The sequence below is a fragment of the Oncorhynchus kisutch genome, linkage group LG17 (genome assembly GCF_002021735.2).
Source record: "Oncorhynchus kisutch isolate 150728-3 linkage group LG17, Okis_V2, whole genome shotgun sequence".
Lineage (NCBI taxonomy): Eukaryota > Metazoa > Chordata > Actinopteri > Salmoniformes > Salmonidae > Oncorhynchus > Oncorhynchus kisutch.
In genome coordinates, this window is record NC_034190.2 from 16,616,000 (window position 1) to 16,634,976 (window position 18,977).

At 42.7% G+C, this 18,977-nt stretch overlaps 1 protein-coding gene across 3 annotated transcripts; it reads right to left on the minus strand.

Moving 5' to 3' along the window:
- Nucleotides 1-1,120: 1,120 nt before the first annotated feature.
- oxnad1 (oxidoreductase NAD-binding domain containing 1) lies at nucleotides 1,121-18,210 on the minus strand. 3 transcript variants are annotated; one of them, XM_031795214.1, is made up of 8 exons: nucleotides 17,759-18,210; nucleotides 17,234-17,384; nucleotides 16,773-16,836; nucleotides 16,416-16,519; nucleotides 6,455-6,596; nucleotides 5,719-5,964; nucleotides 4,918-5,026; nucleotides 1,121-4,635 (listed from the first exon to the last, which is right to left on the minus strand). In XM_031795214.1, exons 2-8 carry the CDS (start codon nucleotides 17,341-17,343, stop codon nucleotides 4,478-4,480), a joined length of 933 nt encoding a protein of 310 aa, XP_031651074.1. In that variant the 5' UTR covers nucleotides 17,344-17,384; nucleotides 17,759-18,210; the 3' UTR covers nucleotides 1,121-4,477. The 3 variants fall into 3 exon arrangements, with proteins under 3 accessions (XP_031651074.1, XP_020360701.2, XP_031651075.1); XM_020505112.2 differs by having other exon boundaries at nucleotides 16,773-16,857; nucleotides 17,759-17,892; XM_031795215.1 differs by lacking the exons at nucleotides 17,234-17,384; nucleotides 17,759-18,210 and adding an exon at nucleotides 17,015-17,119.
- Nucleotides 18,211-18,977: the final 767 nt, after the last annotated feature.

Here is an 18,977-nt window from a genome sequence, read left to right on the forward strand (position 1 = left end):
TTTTTGAACGGTAGTGTATATATATGGATTTGTGTATATTCATATGGACTGTTGCCAACGTGTAACGGCTTCGATCATCCTTCAAGGCACACATTTCACCTTCTGGCCTCAGATGTTGTCATTTGGAGTAGGGTGAAGTGGCCCCTAGACGCTGGTCTTGGGCCAGTTTTTGCATTTCCCCCACAAATGGTCAAGGTTAGGATTGAGGGATGGTCCTAGATCTGTACCTAAGGGAAACTTCACCCTGGAGTGTTGTCATGTACTCACCTAGTAGGCATTATATTTGCAATTTTATACTGGGTGGTTTGAACCCTGAATTCTAAATGGCTGAAAGGCAGGGTATATCAGACCGTATACCACGGGTACGACAAAACATTTAGTTTTACTGCTCTAATTATGTTTATAATAGCAATAAGGCTCTTCCGGGGTTTGTGATATATGGCCTATATAACACGGCTAAGGGCTGTGTCCAAGCACTCCGTGTTGTATCATGCTTAAGAACAGCCCTTAGCCATGGTATATTGGCCATACACCACACCACCTCGGGCCTTATTTCCTAAATATGTGGAGATGATTTTGTACAGTTGTGCATCTGCTTTGGGCCAATGAGAACACGCCGATAATGTAGGTCAGAGCCTTGATTGCCAAGGTAACATCAATCTTACCACTGTTTATAGATCTATTTGAAATGTATCATAGAATACTGTACATTTAAGGAGATTTTCTCCACCTTTATTTAACCCATTTAAAGTCAAGGACAATGGCCCTGTGTGAATACTGAAAATGTATCCTCCATTTATCATGATTGCACACTTAACCCTAATTGCTCCTGTAAGTCGCTCTGGATAAGAGCGTATGCTAAAAGATTCAAATGTAAATGTAACAGTTGGATAGGTGTCACTGTATAGCTTTCCCTAATCATGTTATGTTAGGTCAGTGATTATACTTTACAGAAGGCATTTATGGAATACTTGTACAGCACTATAGTCCCCTTCCTGTTGTTTGAGTGATGTGGTAAACAAGTCTGGCACCCTATACCCTACATAGGGTATAGGATGCCATTTGAGACATATCCTTTATTACAGACAAACAGAAGGAATAAACAGTTCTCAAAACAATATACTGACTTGGTTTTATTTGATTTAAACCCTCACATCTGTCTTCTCACATCTGTCTTCTCACATCTGAGGAGCAAAACAAAACTATTTCAGCGGACATGGACCACCAGGAGGTTATATTACAGTGCACCATGACAGATCCCCCTCTGTATATGCAAACTCATTTGTGAGAGGTGTGTGTGCGATTTCAGGCCTGGATGGGTGTGTGATGATTGGAAGAAGTCGTGGTGTGTGTGTAAGTGGGAAGAGAGAGATGGGATGAGGGGACACTTGCCAGGATATGTGAGAGAGATGGGATGAGGGGACACTTTCCAGGATGTGTGTGTGATAGATGTTAAGGTCTGCATAGTTTTTAAACTTTCTATAAATACACTCGCTGGTGTGATTTTTCTCTCTAGCCCCTTTTATATCTGGTGCTAACAATGTGTGCTGAGCGTGTCTACATTCTCATTGAACCACCTTGATCAGATAACGAAACCACATTTTAATGCAAGGTGTAACCAGGGCTATAAATATACCTTTTTGAAAAGGGGCATCAAAGATTAGAACCTGGGACCTTCTGGTCCCTATATCCCCAGTGCCTCGTCCATTGCGCCAGTATGGGGAGAGCACCACACTTGTTTTTCACATATTTGAAGTTCTTCAGTAAGACACTAAAATGTGAGTAGTTATGTTGTGTAGGGTTGGAAAACAAGTCGCATTGGGATTCAAATTGACAACCTTGCTGTTCACAGCACGTGTTTACTGCCCTCCATCCACCTCTCTGAAAGGGTTTCTTTTATTTGACTCCATCCACAGAGCGGTCATCTAACCCATCAAATCATCCCCAACTATCTAATCACAGTTATTAGAATCATTTAAACTTCAAAAAATGTGGGTACAATTAGAATGTGGAAAAGATCAGGACACAGGGATCATGTTAGCACCGGGTATAAACAGGGGTTCTGCTGTGTGGTTCGGTCTAGCCTGGCTGACGCGACCCACGTGACTACAGTCAGAAAGACTTTGAGAGCTGGTGTTAGCCAGACTAGGCTCGGTCTTGTTTGAAAAACATTCCCTTCGTCTTTTTTCTTGCAGTAGAAAAAATGTATATCAGATAATTGCACGTAAACATTATTTCCTCAAACTATATCCACTGAATAAAATGATTTATTTTCATAATCAGAAAACAGTTGAACGTTTCTCCACTGGGCAATGTGCACCATCAAGAAGCTTTTATATACATTTTATACTGCACTTCACACGGGTCAGAGGTCAAAATCAGTCAGGCTCAGTGCAATGAGCCTTGTTCAACTTATGTTCATTGCATTTGATGAACACCTGAGTCAAGTGAATATTCATGGTAAAGATGCGTTAATTTATTCAAGTTGTACCCGAGTCAAGCCAGATGTTCAAGTTAGTACCTGGTAGAGACTTGGGCTGTTATGGTGACCATATTACCGCCACCCCAGTGGTCAAGAGTCATGACCGCAGTCAAATTCCACGTGACTGTTTAGTCACGGTAACAAGGCTTCTCCAAGCTCATACTCATTAGTAGCCTACCAAACTTGCTAACGACTAGGTTAGCGCTCTATTGTCCCTCTAAATCACTGACATCAATGCAAATGTATTGGAAAATGTAATCACACTTCACGAGAGCCCATGAGCTCATGTTGCCCAACATTTCTATAGGCTATGCAATTGCTGAGTTTTTTTGTTTGGATCCTCTTTTTAAGAAGCCATCAAACAATCAGCTTTCTATGGGATAGGCCTACTATATTTACTTATACTATTAAGCACATTGCTTCTCTTTACCTCAGGAGTATATCCTACCTGGCTGGCATGAAAATGAACCACAGGAAAAGTGTCCTCCATTTGCTATTTAAGTGCATGGATGACATTTAGTTTATGTAAAGACTAGATTAAATCAAGAATAGTCTGATGGGTGACAATTTTAGCCTATCACTTGTGAATGATTCCAAGCTTGTGTGCAGTAAGGCAAGAAACAGTGCATGCCTCCCCCTTCACAGAACAGTGCAAACTGTCTCTAACCAGAATAGAAGGAGTGGGAGGCCCCGGTGCACAACTGAGCAAGAGGACATGTACATTAGTGTCAAGTTTGTGAAACAGACTCCTCACAAGTCCTCAACTGACAGCTTCATTAAATAGTACCCGCAAAACACCAGTCTCAACATCAACAGTGAAGAGTTGACTCCAGGATGCTGGCCTTCTAAGAGAGTTGCAAAGTTGCAAAGAGTTGCAAAGAAAAAGCCAAATCTCAGACTGGCCAATAAAAATAAAATATTAAGATGGGCAAAAGAACACAGAACCTGGACAGATTAACTCTGCATAGAAGGCCAGCATCGCCTCTTCACTGTTGACGTTGAGACTGGTGTTTTGCAGGTACTATTTAATGAAGCTGCCAGTTGAGGAGTCTGTTTCTCAAACTAGACACTAATGCACTTGTCCTCTTGCTCAGTTGTGCACCGGGGCCTCCCACTCTTTCTATTCTTTTTAGAGCCAGTTTGCGCTGTTCTGTGAAGGTAGTACACAGCGTTGTTCGAGATCTTCAGTTTCTTCTCAATTTCTCGCATGGAATAGCCTTCATTTCACAGAACAAGAATAGACTGATGAGTTTCAGAAGAAAGGGCTTCGTTTCTGTCCATTTTGAGCCTGTAATCGAACCCACAAATGCTAATGCTCCAGATACTCAACTAGTCTAAAGAAGGCCAGTTTTACTGCTTCTTTAATCAGCACAACAGTTTTCAGCTGTGCTAACAATTGCAAAAGGGTTTTCTAATGATCAATTAGAATTTTATAATGAACTTTGATTAGCTAACACAGCGTGCCATTGGATCACAGGAGTGATGGTTGCTGATAATGGGCCTCTATACGCCTATGTAGATATTCCATAAAAAATCTGCAGTCATTTACAACATTAATGTCTACACTGCATTTATGATCAATTTGATGCTATTTTAATAGACAAAAAAAAGTGTTTTTCTTTCAAAAACAAGGAAATTTCTAAGTGACCCCAAACTTTTGAACGGTAGTGTAGATGTTCCAACGGTCTGCATCAGGGGCTTGTAGGCTATGAGTGGAAGCCAGGAGATGCTAAATGTGTTTGTTAATTAACGATCAGTTATACATGACAATCACAGGCTGACCTTCACAGCCCTAGTATGTTCTGGTGAAGTAAAATAAATAAAATGATGTGTGCAGCTCCAGACAAATATGGTCCAATACTCCTTGAGATGTTGCCATGGTAACGTGGGCAGGTGCTTGGTCTGATCTCCTAGGCACTGGAGGAGAGAGCAGGGATAGTTAGGCCGGGGTGAGATGATGATGATGATGATGAAGAGGTCTGTCTCTAGTACACACTACCACCACTTCTCAAATAGTATCCTTTCCTGGGATAGGCCTAGGCTGAGTAGGGTCTGGACCACGCTCTCTATCATGGGTGGAGGGCCACACAGGTAACACAGAGTGGTGTTAGGGTCGACGTGGCAACGCAACCCCCCCTCTGACAGCCTCCCACCTGGGGAAGATCAAATCAACATTTATTAGAAGTGCCGTTTAAAAAAAAAACGTGAAAACATGAAAAACATACATTAAAAAGTAGCTAAAAACACTTTCATACCCGTACTGCCATTCTGGGACTAGCATCCATTTAAATGAATTGAGAATGTATCCATTTTGCCACCAATGGAAGCATATCCAGTTAAAATATAGATATTTTGAAAGCCAGAGTACACTGACCCTTTGTAGACTATATCAGTAAACATTTGTGGTTGTGTTAAGGTCATTCTGTGGTACTTACGGTTCATGTACGGTTGGAGTTCCTGGTCGATGTCTGCGGTCTGTGCGGTGATGTGGAAGTCGCAGGAGAATTTCTCTGGGAATTCCTTACACACATTTATGATGCTTTTCTGAGAGCAGAGCAGGGATGGGAAGAACAATTATTGGGCTCATTCCTACACACACAAGCCATTTCTCAATTAGATTTGTTAAACTCCTGCGTCTTCTCCGTCCTCCCTCACCCCCTTTTGAAAACGGTGAAAGTTAATCGAGGCAAGGCGGCGAGGAGAGGGAATGTGGACGAAAATACGCTGTATGAAATGAGATTCCTTCTCCACTCACGCGTCATCAGGAAAATGACATTTACAGGGGTGGATCCCAAATTAAAACGTGTGAAGTGATTCAAACAAAAAGTTAAAATGTGCAAGACATTATAGATAAAACAGTAAGTAGAACATTGTTTTTAAACGTGCTTTTCTCCTCCGACAAAAAAGCTAATTCAAAGGGGGTTTGGCAGATTTTAAAACTCTTCCGCAGAGAACGCTGCTATCCTCCATGAAAGGAGGCTATAGAGGAAGGGAGGACACTTCTGCTCGACTTACTAATGAATTGAAATCTCCTCAACCACTTATCAGTTTCTGGATCACGGAGGAGAAAGGGTGTAATGGTACCCCAGTATATTGTCTCGCTATTGGTATTTTAATGCTGCTCTTAACTACTTGTTACTTTTGCCCAAATGCTTTTGCCCAAATGAGAAAAGTCCATACATCCTGGTACAAATACTTGCAACCACACACACACACACACACACACACACACACACCTTGAAGAGCAGCTCCTGTGTGTTCTTGGCACTGTAGCAGAGGTGGGTGGAGCCTATGTGGTAGCCCCTCCCTGCGTTAGTGGGGTTCTGTCGTAGCAGATCAGCGGCATGGAGCAGGATGGAGTATAGAGGGTTAATGCCCACGCCCCCAGCCACCAACAACAGGTCGACAGAGGGGTCAGAGGGCAGGGGGTCAAAGAAAAAGTTACCACCCACACGCATCGCTACATGGGAGTCCATGGTGCACTGTAGGAGGAAGAGGAAGAGAGAGAGAGCAGTGGGAGGAGAAAGAAGGAGCAGAGAGGGGAGGGAGAGAGCGGGGGCAGGAGCAATAGCAGAGGGAGGGGGAAAGAGCAGAGGGAGGGGGAGGGAGGGTGAGAGCAGAGGGAGGGGGAGGGGGAGAGAGCAGAGGGAGGGGGAGAGAGCAGAGGGAAGAGAGTGATTATTTTGTACTGATAAATAGCTCAGGTATGAGATGTGTCCACATTCTAGAATAATCTGCTTTCTGCTCCCTATTGTGGAGAAAATGTATCTTTCAGAGATAAAAAAAAAAAAAAACTACTTCCAGTGCAGCGTCGGTTTAGCTACATCTGAACAGACGCTGTTACACACAATGGGAGAGAGAGAGAGACAGAGAGCAATTAACAGATATAGTGACCAGCATAAATACTGACAAAGCTATTGAATGATTGAGGCACTACCAACAAGTGAACATTTTATTTCAATGCACACACACCTTGGTGTGTATCCAGTGTGCAGGGGGATGTTGTGTGTATTTGACAGCCAGCTCGATGACACCCTCTTTCTGCAGCAGACCTGGACTGGAACACACAGAGAATCCTCCTACCTTCTCCATACCAGGGATGAAGAAGTCCACCCTACACAGACACATGCAGCAGGGAAAAAAAGCCCACAGTAATCAATAAAACAAGTGTCCAATAGTCTTGCACTGATCCAAATTAAATCTTTAAATGTACAGGACGTGTCGATGACATCTGTTTGTTATATATATATATATATATATATATATATATATATATACATACATACATACATACACACACACATACACACACAGTGGGGCAAGAAAGTATTTAGTCAGCCACCAATTGTGCAAGTTCTCCCACTTAAGAAGATGAGAGAAGCCTGTAATTTTCATCATAGGTACACTTAAATTATGACAGACAAAATGAGAAGAAAAAAAATCCAGTAAATCACATTGTAGAATTTTTTATGAATTTATTTGCAAATTATGGTGGAAAATAAGTATTTGGTCAATAACAAAAGTTTCTCAATACTTTGTTATATACCCTTTGTTGGCAATGACAGAGGTCAAACATTTTCTGTAAGTCTTCACAAGGTTTTCACACACTGTTGCTGGTATTTTGGCCCATTCCTCCATGCAGATCTTCTCTAGAGCAGTGATGTTTTGGGGCTGTTGCTGGGCAACACGGACTTTCAACTCCCTCCAAAGATTTTCTATGGGGTTGAGATCTGGAGACTGGCTAGGCCACTCCAGGACCTTGAAATGCTTCTTGCGAAGCCACTCCTTCGCCCGGGCGGTGTGTTTGGGATCATTGTCATGCTGAAAGACCCAGCCACGTTTCATCTTCAATGCCCTTGCTGATGGAAGGAGGTTTTCACTCAAAATCTCACGATACATGGCCCCATTCATTCTTTCCTTTACACGGATCAGTCGTCCTGGTCCCTTTGCAGAAAAACAGCCCCAAAGCATGATGTTTCCACCCCCATGCTTCACAGTAGATAGGTGTTCTTTGGATGCAACTCAGCATTCTTTGTCCTCCAAACACAACGAGTTGAGTTTTTACCAAAAAGTTATATTTTGGTTTCATCTGGCCATATGACATTCTCCCAATCTCCTTCTGGATCATCCAAATGCTCTCTAGCAAACTTCAGACGGGCCTGGACATGTACTGGCTTAAGCAGGGGGACACGTCTGGCACTACAGGATTTGAGTCCCTGGCAGCGTAGTGTGTTACTGATGGTAGGCTTTGTTACTTTGGTCCCAGCTCTCTGCAGGTCATTCACTAGGTCCCCCCGTGTGGTTCTGGGATTTTTGCTCACCGTTCTTGTGATCATTTTGACCCCACGGGGTGAGATCTTGCGTGGAGCCCCAGATCAAGGGAGATTATCAGTGGTCTTGTATGTCTTCCATTTCCTAATAATTGCTCCCACAGTTGATTTGTTCAAACCAAGCTGCTTACCTATTGCAGATTCAGTCTTCCCAGCCTGGTGCAGGTCTACAATTTTGTTTCTGGTGTCTTTGACAGCTCTTTGGTCTTGGCCATAGTGGAGTTTGGAGTGTGACTGTTTGAGCTTGTGGACAGGTGTCTTTTATACTGATAACAAGTTCAAACAGGTGCCATTAATACAGGCAACGAGTGGAGGAAAGAGGAGCCTCTTAAAGAAGAAGTTACAGGTCTGAGAGAGCCAGAAATCTTGCTTGTTTGTAGGTGACCAAATACTTATTTTCCACCCTAATATGCAAATAACTTCATTAAAAATCCTACATTTTCTCATTTTGTCTGTCATAGTTGAAGTGTACCTATGATGAAAATTACAGGCCTCTCTCGTCTTTTTAAGTGGGAGAACTTGCACAATTGGTGGCTGACTAAATACTTTTTTCACACACACACACACACACAAAAGGAAATGGCTGGGGGGGGGGAAAAATCCCACAAGTAAAAAAAAAAAGAAGAAAGTCAAGAAGCAGGAAATAGTAACTAGTAACCATCTACTGCTCTCTCGCCAACTACACCCCCCCCCCCCATCTCCCTCTCCCTCCGACACCTGAACTGACACACACACACACACACACACGTTTCTCCCACTCCTCCTACCCATCTGTCAGAATAGGAACATCATCCATATGGACTGGAGGTGGTGTAACAAATGCATTTACATCTTTTTACATTCATTACAGAACGCCGACGTCCAACTCACGGACCCCTACTGTTTATACACAACACAAACGCCCACCTGCAGTATGGACCTCAGAGTTGAAGGAGATGTTTGGGGGTTTAGGCTGGGTTCTGTATAAGAACTGACATCTGCTGATGTAAAGATATCATGTTTATTTTTAAAGCTTAATTGATATTTACAGTTAGAGAACTGAATATACTTTTCCATAACATAAATTAAACATGTTTATGTATGTGTGCTTTGCTTTTAGCTACAATACTAATGCTTGTTAGTGGGTCTAAAATAACCTCGCAAGTTTCAAATACTTCCTGCTGTCGCCATCTCTATTCGTCTTTTAAAATGATCAACTTCTGAATGTACCTGCATTTTAACCGGGGGGGGGGGTGATTGAGAAAACGTTTTATTTACCACAATGACCTGGGAAAGAGTGGCAGGGGAGAGGAAATGTACACACTACATGTATCTGTACAGCATAAACATAACCACAGAGCTTCAGTGCAACACTTCCCTCTTGTGCCTGGTAAAGGTATTACAGTCCTTATAAAATAATTGTTCAAGAGCTGGACAGAAGAGCTCACTGTGCGTGATGACTGACAGCAGCCTATGTCAAATAATAAACTCATAAGCTCTATGCCCGTGGTCCTTTTATACCTCTGTTGTGGTTGATTGGTGAAATGTGACGATCCCCTCCCCCAATACTGTATCTACCAATGATGTATATAAACCCTAGATTGCAGATGCTATGTATGGGCGATTGAGAGGCTTTGAAGCCACCGGTCAACCATATTGGTACTCCCCAGTAGAAGCAGTCCTCCATAGGAATGAATGGAATTCTACAGTATTTCAATTAAATGTTTTAAGGACAAAATTACATGCATTTAAGTATTTTTGGTTGTTGTAGTGGGGACAGTAACATTAGTAATCTCTACAAATTTACTGTACGGAAAATGTTTTTACACTGAACAAAAATATAAAACGCAACATGTAAAGTGTTAGTCCCATATTTCATGAGCTGAAATAAAAGATCCCAGAAATGTTCCACATGCACAAAAAGCTTCTCTCAAATGTTGTTTACATCCCTGTTAGTGAGCATTTCTCCTCTGCCAAAATAACTCAGCCACCTGACAGGTGTGGCATATCAAGAAGCTGATGAAACAGCATGATCATTACACAGGTGCACTTTGTGCTGGAGACAATAAAAGGCAGCTCTAGAATGTCCACCAGATCTGTTGACAGATAATTGAATGTTCATTTCTCTACCATGAGCCACCTCCAATGTCATTTTAGATTATTTGGCAGTACGTCCAACCGGTCAAACAACCGCAGCCCATATGTACCCACACCAGCCCAGGACCTCCACATTCAGCTTCTTCACCTGTAAGATCATCTGAGACCAGCCACCTGGACAGCTGATGAACCTGTGTTTTCACAACTGAAGAAATTCTGCAAAACTGTCAGAAAGTGTCTAAGGGAAGCTCATCTGTTTGCTCGTCATCCTCACCAGGGTCTTGAGCTGACTGCAGTTTCAACTGCTGTGTGGGTGAGCGGTTTGCTGATGTCATTATTGTGGGACAGAGGGATCCATGGTGGCGGTGGGGTTATGGTATGTGCTGGTATAAGCTACGGACAACGAACACAATTGCATTTCATCAACGGCAATTTGAACGCACAGAGATACCATGACGAGATCCTGAGTCCCATTGTCACGCAATTCACCGCCGCCATCACCTCACGTTTCAACATGATAATGCACGGCCCCATGTCTCAAGGATCTGTACACAATTCCTGGAAGCTAAAAATGTTGCAGTTCTTCCACTGTCTGCATACCAGACATGTCACCCATTGAGCAAGTTTGGAATACTCTGGATCGATGTGTACAACAGCGTGTTCCAGTTCCTGCCAATATCCAGCAACTTTGCACAGTCATTGAAGAGGCCAAAATCAACAGCCTGATCAACTCCATGTGAAGGAGATGTGTCACACTGCATGAGGACAATGGTGGTCACACCAGATACTGACTGGTTTTTCTGATCCACGCTCCTACCTTTTTTGGTCTCTGTAACCAACAGATGCATATCTGGATTACCAGTCATGTGAAATCCATAGATTAGAGCCTAATGAATTCATTTCAATTGAGGGATTTCCTTTTAGTGTTCTGTTGGCATGTGTCTTCACTGACATTTTCAACGTCCCTGATTGAGTCTGTAATACCAACATGTTTCAAGCAGACCACCATAGTCCCTGTGCCCAAGAACACAAAGGCAACCTGCCTAAATGACTACAGACCCGTAGCACTCAGGTCCACAGCCATGAAGTGCTTTGAAAGGCTGGTAATGGCTCACATCAACACCATTATCCCAGAAACCCCACTCCAATTTGCATACCGCCCAAACAGATCCACAGATGATACAATCTCTATTGCACTCCACACTGCCCTTTCCCACCTGGACAAAAGGAACACCTATGTGAGAATGCTATTCACTGACTACAGCTCAGCGTCCAACACCATAGTGCTCATCATTAAGCTAAGGACGCTGGGACTAAACACCTCCCTCTGCAACTGGATCCTGGACTTCCACAGGCCGCCCCCAGGTGGTGAGGGTAGGTAGCAACACATCTGCCACGCTGATCCTCAACACGGGGGCTCCTCGGGTGCGTGCTCAGTCCCCTCCTGTACTCCCTGTTCACCCACAAATGCATGGCCAGGCACGACTCCAACACCATCATTAAGTTCGCAGACGACACAACAGTGGTAGGCCTGATCACAGACAACAACGAGACAGCCTATAGGAAGGAGGTCAGAGACCTGGCCGGGTGGTGCCAGAATAACAACCTATCCCTCAACGTAACCAAGCCTAAGGAGATGATTATGGACTACAGGAAAATGAGGACTGAGCATGCCACCATTCTCATCGACGGGGCTGTAGTGGAGCAGGTTGAGAGCTTCAAGTTCCATGGTGTCCACATCACCAACAAACTAGAATGGTCCAAACACACCAAGACAGTCGTGAAGAGGGCACGACAAAGCCTATTCCCCCTCAAGGAACTAAAATTATTTGGCATGGGTCCTGAGATTCTCAAAAGGTTCTACAGCTGCAACATCGAGAGCATCCTGACTGGTTGAATCACTGCCTGGAACGGCAATTGCTCGGCCTCCGACCGCAAGGCACGACAGAGGGTATTGCGTACAGCCCAGTACATCACTGGGGCTAAGCTGCCGGCCATCCAGGATCTCTACACCAGGCGGTGTCAGAGGAAGGGCCTAAAAATTGTCAAAGACCCCAGCCACCCCAGTCAGACTGTTCTCTCTACTACCGCATGGCAAGTGGTACCGGAGTGCCAAGTCTAGGACAAAAAGGCTTCTCATCAGTTTTTACCACCAAGCCATAAGACTCCTGAACAGGTAATCAAATGGCTACCCGGACGATGTGCATTGGGTCCCACCGACCAGCCCCTCTTTTACGCTACTGCTACTCTCTGTTCATCATATATGCATAGTCACTTCAACCATATCTACATGTACATACTACCTCAATCAGCCTGACTAACCGGTGTCTGTATGTAGCCTCGCTACTGTTATTTTACTGTTGTTTTATTTCTTTACTTACCTATTGTTCACCTAATACCCTTTGTTGCACTATTGGTTACTGTAAGTAAGCATTTCACTGTTGTATTCGGCACACGGGACAAATACACTTTGATTTGATTTACTGTTCCTTTTACTGATTGTACAGTAACTCAGTAAAATCTTTGAAATTGTTGCATATTGCATTTATATTTTTGTTCAGTGTATATCTCATTTTTATGTTCAGGTAACATAATGTAAAAGTATGCATTAAAGGTCTCTGTAATACACGTGGCAAAAAACTAATGTAGACATTAATAAATATATTTCTGTAGTTTCCAAAACATTTTTTACAACGGTGGGGGAGTGCCAAGATGGAGGCAAGGTGGCTTCAACAAAGCGCCCCCCCATCAGTCCCCTAGTGTGTGTATAATACATACATATCAATTTGGTGTTATTTTAAATGGACAAAAAATGAAATTCTCTTTGGCCTTCTAGGCAGAGTTGCAAAGAAAAAGCCATATCTCAGACTGGCCAAGAAAAATAAAGGATTAAGATGGGCAAAATAACACAGACACTGGACAGAGGAATCTAAGATTGAGGTGTTCGGATCACAAAGAACATTCGTGAGATGCAGAAAAAAGTAAAAGATGCTGGAGGAGTGCTTGACGCCATCTGTTAATTAAGCATGGCGTAGGCAATGTGGTGGTCTGGGAGTGCTTTGGTGGTGGTAAAGTGGAAGATTTGTACAGGGTAAAAGGGATCTCGAAGAAGGAAAGCTATCACTCCATTTTGCAACGTCATACCCTGTGGACGGTACATAATCGGAGCCAATTTCCTCCTACAACAGGACAATGAACCAAAGCACAGCTCCAAACTATGCAATAACTATTTAGGGAAAAAAAAGTCAGCTGGTATTCTGTCTATAATGGAGTGTCCAGCACAGTCACCGGATCTCAACCCTATTGAGCTGTTGTGGGAGCAGCTTGACCGTATGGTACGTAAGAAGTGCCCATCAAGCCAATCCAACTTGTGCTTCAGGAAGCATGGGATGAAATCTCTTCAGATTACCTTAACAAATTGACAACTAGAATGCCAAAGGTCTGCAAGGCAGTAATTGCTGCAAATGGAGGATTCATTGACGAAAGCAGTTATTATTATTATTATTATTATTATTATAATTAAAATTCATTATTTATAACCTTGTCAACATCTTGACTATATTTCCTATTCATTTTGCAACTCATTTCATGCATGTTTTGGGGTCACGGTTCAGTTACAGTACAGTGGAAAAATGACATTCTAACCGTTACTGTAGTTAATGTTTGTTTATTTGGCAAAATACGCTAAATTAAAAACCACCCTATTTGTGGCCAAGTCCAGTTTTTGTGACATTCATAATGTTCCTGGAATTGTGTTGTGACAGGGACTGTTCTGTTGGTCCAAAAGTAGAGGTCTAAAAAGTTGGCAGCGTTTTGAAATGGACCTGGGGCTTTCCCACCAAGACAAATACACATAAATAAAATGTTTTAATGTAGAGACCTGTTCCATAAGACGACCACTTCCATATAGACGTGGTCAATTTTGAGTGAAGAAAGCAGCAGACAAGTCCACAGCTATTTTATTAACCAGAGCTGATACAGCGCCACGGAGAGCAGGTGGAGGAGGGGCCTTGTGTACTGTAAGCCAGGCAGTAACCAAACAAGCCGATTTGCGCTAGTAGACTAACTTCTAGCTTGTCATAGCTAGGTTATTTACAGTTGATGTCGGAAGTTTACATACACTTAGGTTGGAGTCGTTAAAACTCGTTTTTCAACCACTCCACAAATTTCTTGTTAACAAACTATAGTTTTGGCAAGTCAGTTAGGATATCTACTTTTGCATGACACAAGTAATTCTTTCCAACAATTGTTTACAGACAGATTATTTCACTGTATCACAATTCCAGTGGATCAGAACAGCTTGGAAAATTTCAGAAAATTATGTCATGGCTTTAGACGCTTCTGATAGGCTAATTGACATCATTAGAGGTGTACCTGTGGATGTATTACAAGGCCTACCTTCAGTGCCTCTTTGCTTGACATCATGGGAAAATCAAAAGAAATCAGCAAAGACCTCAGAATTTTTTAAAATAGATCTCCACAAGTCTGGTTCATCCTTGGGAACAATTTCCAAACGCCTGAAGGTACCACGTTCATCTATCAAAACAATAGTACTCAAGTATAAACACCATGGGACCACGCAGCCGTAATACCGCTCAGGAAGGAGATGTGTTCTGTCTCCTAGAGATGAATGTACTTAGGTGTGAAAAGTGCAAATCAATCCCAGAACAACATCAAAGGACCGTGTGAAGATGCTGGAGGAAACAGGTACAAAAGTATCTATATCCACAGTAAAACGAGTCTAATATCGACATAACCTGAAAGGCCACTCAGCAAGGAAGAAGCCACTGCTCCAAAACCGCCATAAAAAAGCCAGACTACGGTTTGCAACTGCACATGGGGACAACAATCATACTTTTTTGAGAAATATCCTCTGGTCTGATGAAACAAAAATAGAACTGTTTGGCCATAATGACCATCATCATGTTTGGAAGAAAAAGGGGGAGGCTTGCAAGCTGAAGAACACCATCCCAACCGTGAAGCACCGGGGTGGCAGCATCATGTTGTGGGGGTGCTTTGCTGCAGAAGGGACTGGTGCACTTCACAAAATAGATGGCATCATGAGGCTGGAAATTGTGGATATATTGAAGCAACATCAAGACATCAGTCAGGAAGTTAAAGCTTGGTCGCAAATGGGTCTTCCAAATGGACAATGACCCCAAGCATACTTCCAAAGTTTTGGCAATGGCTTAAAGACAAAGTCAAGGTATTGGAGTGGCCATCACAAAGCCCTGACCTCAATCCTATAGAACATTTGAGGGCAGAACTGAAAAAGCATGTGTGAGCAAGGAGGGCTACAAACCTGACTCAGTTACACCAGCTCTGTCAGGAGGAATGGGCCAAAATTCACCCAACTTATTGTGGGAAGCTTGTGGTAGGCTACTCGAAACATTTTACCCAAGTTGAACAATTTAAAGGCAATGCTACCAAATACTAATTGAGTGTATGTTAACTTCTGACCCACTGGGAATGTAATGAAAGAAATAAAAGCTGAAATAAATCATTCTCTCTACTATTATTCTGACATTTCACATTCTTAAAATAAAGTGGTGATCCTAACTGACCTAAGACAGGGCATTTTTACTAGGATTAAATGTCAGGAATTGTGAAAGACTGAGCTTAAATGTATTTGGCAAAGGTGTATGTAAACTTCCGACTTCAACTATATCATCCAATATGATTACGTAGTACCCCTCTTGACTGTATCAAACGGAGAGAAGCTAGTTGGGTCTGCATTTGCTTTCTTCCTGTCCTACAGTTACAATTAACAACACCTCCATTCAAATGATTAAATAGCAGCCTACCGTTGGCTCTCGTTCGTTGTAGCATATACTTCTCTTTTAACTCAATCATTTTAATTCCATTGATTAGATAATCTCCCAACTTGCTTTGCCACACACAGAGGCTCTTATGATTGTAGTGGCACTTTGATGACTTGTGATTGGCCACATAGGCTTTTCTCATTGAGCAGTGGAGAACATACTATAAACATTTTATTCACAACTCTGTCAAATCGCCGTTGTAATCAACTGTGAAGCCAAAATGTTCCCGAAACTGGAAATTTAAACGATGGAAGATCCTCCCATTCTGGTTTATTGATCTCACCATCTACAGAGTTCCCGGCTGTGCCTCACAAAAGGATAGTTTGAAATCCGCCAGTTAAGATTGTACATTTTCATTACAACGTGCGCATAGGCTGTAGTTGTTTTAATTAACGGAATAGCCTACAATCTTTTTTCAGCTCTGATTTATTCATGAGTCGGCATAGCCAAGCCCTAATGTTTAGATTTATTCATTCGGGTTCACAGTGCGGTCGAACCGAGGTCTCCATGACCAAACGGTTCAGTACGAATATCTTTACAACCCTAGTATCTACCCATACCTACAACTTTGCGCTTGTGCAGATCAGAAAGGATTGTATAGGTGAAGCAGCCTCTCCCCAAAGCCATTGGTATTATGCTGTATTCAGAATCCTTACAATGAGCTATGAATGTAGACAAACAAAACGACAGTACTGTACTACTCACCACTGGCCAGCTCTGAAAGTGAAGTCTGGATGGACAGCTAGCCGGAGGCGTTTCACTGTCTCAGACTCGTCCATGATGCCACATACCTGCGCCGGATATACACCCTTGACACAGACAGACACACAAACTTTACAAATGTAATAACCTGTCGATCATGAATATGAACAATTGTAAACTGTGGCAATAGTTAAGACTCTGTACACTACTAACCTATAGCATAAAGACAAGGAAAACTGTCTCAGCAATTGACAGTCTCGTAATAAAACACAGAATGTAGCCCAAAACCGTTTTCAGCTTTGAATTGCATAAGCCACAGTTTTGCTGCTATAGTACGAACACAGCTGGGCGGTCACTCACATCTTGTCTGTAGTTGCTGGCTGTCCTCTCTAGATGGTCCATTTGTCTTCTGGACGACATTTTCCTGAAAAGGCAACAAAAATGCCTACTTTATTTAAACATGTCCATCTAGTAGAAAATAATGTAGCCAAGCTGATCACCTCAAAGGTTACATAAGGCTAGAACATCAATGGCCCCTATAAAGACACTGCAGTGTTACCTGTGTGTAGATGTCAAAACACAAACGGCAAATGGACTTTTACCTATTGTCAGCTGGGTCCAACAAACTTTAAGTAAATCATAATCTAAAAACAGGCGAGTAGTTCTGGGTGTATGGAGGCTCTGGTGTTGGAAAAGAAGTGGCAAAAGTGTAGTAGCTGCACAATCAGTCTCTGCTCTCTCCTAACCCACAACAATGACAGTGGTGAACGGTCACCTGACCGCAACAATACTCGACATATTCGAGATGGAACTCAACTCACCTTGTGATCGAACAAGAGCACAATACACGGAACCGGTGTTGCAGCACACCGGACGCCCCCAGCAATGTGAAGCTTCGAGCAGCCCTGGACAGTAGACATGGGACGCTCATTGCGATATGATGTCACTTCACCTTAACTTTATAGAGGAAACCTATTGCAAGAGAGGAAGAGAGAAATGTGGTGTTGGTTGGTGCTGTTGTGATGGCCAGTTGTAGGTGGTCTAAACCAGATTGACAGTCACGTAATCTAGTTCATTGATACAAAAATCGATTACAACACACTCGGTCTCTTTCTTGTAACCCGGCATCTCAACATGTATGTCTGATGTAACTAGCATGATAACCAACTGTTGCAACCACAGCGTTTTTAATACATAGAAAACCATAGCATGGCAGCTCAGTCAGTCCAGTTACACAACCCTATTCCCTTTCACATGACAGCAAGCAGCTATCGTAACATTGCTTAGTCCTGGCTGCATTCCCTACGGAATATAGCTAGCTAGTCTCTCTGAAAACAAAGTCTTACCAATGTGACGAGAATGTTTCATGTGATCTTCATTGTACAAGTTAGTTAGATAACCTTTCTGGTGAAAGCTTTGTTGACCCCGGAAGTGATGGAAGGACGGCTCTTTCGCGGGTTCATATTTGCGCAGAAACTGCGCAGGCCACGTTCAACTTTGTTCTCAGCGAGAATAGATTCCGACCATACGATTCCTTACAGCTGCACTGTGGTCGGACAGGATTCCTGTTTAGATTAAGATATTAACGAGCCAGCGCAAAATATGGTTTGGAAATTGTACCACAATCCAGGGATGAGAAATTGTTGTCTCCTTATCCCAACTGGTCTTTCCACATAATTCAAAGGAAAAGGAAGGTGTGGACTCAAGTCTACAAGATTAATAACACATCTGGGAAAAAGCAATGTAACAGAACCAAGAGGACTAAACAGTCCTACATTAATTGGGTTACTTTCAACTCCACCCAAATAAATAAAGAACCAACATACCTTGAAAGGAAGGAAATGGGTGACCGACCATTCCAAACGTTCCTGGCTGGAGAAGCAAAAGCACATCCAATAACATCAAACATATTCCACCCAATTGACCAGGTGTAGCAAGATATGGAGGAGTCCTGTGGTGATACTAACAAGATGATCTAATGTAAGAAGAGTTAGTAATCGTTCCCAACATGTGACAGTTCGTAACTAGACAAGGGCAATTAGATGGTTGGTTTATGCTGACTGTGGTTTCTTCATTTTTCTAATCTATAAAGTGGTGGTTAAGATTCTCAGACTGAGAGAAAAGTATGTTTGGTGAAGGATGAGACGGTTGCCAGAAGGGATGAAGACAACAATCTAGGTAGGACATACTGTTCATACATAGTCTAGTCGCAACATTGCAGTTTAAATGGTTGATGAATTACTGAAGATTTTAATTTGATATCAACAGGGATTATTTATTTATTATGTTCTCTTTCTCTGTCCCTCCTTCCACCTCTATCCCTCTACCTCAGTCTCTTCTCTGAAGTTCTTACCTTGTCCACACTGCACCATCTCCTTCACTGACTATTACTTCCTGGACAACCACATCAAGACCAAACACCAGAAGCAGTACCTGGCCATGTTGAAAAGCCATGTCTCAAAGAGTAAAACAGTACACGCCCTCACAAACAGATGTTCCCACTGTAGCTGTATATTCCACACCCCATGACAGCTAGACATCCACACACGCCAGGCCCACCCCTCT

What these genes read in the sequence shown, in the direction of transcription:
- oxnad1 (XM_020505112.2), bottom strand. Translation starts at nt 17,343, where the DNA reads ATGAGCGTCCCATGTCTACTGTCCAGGGCTGCTCGAAGCTTCACATTG. An exon ending in TGCTCTTGTTCGATCACAAG is followed by an intron (nt 16,858 to 17,233) that starts GTGAGTTGAGTT and finishes TAAATAAAGTAG; the next exon opens with GCATTTTTGTTGCCTTTTCA. An exon ending in ACTTTCAGAGCTGGCCAGTG is followed by an intron (nt 6,597 to 16,415) that starts GTGAGTAGTACA and finishes GTGTCTGTGTAG; the next exon opens with GGTGGACTTCTTCATCCCTG.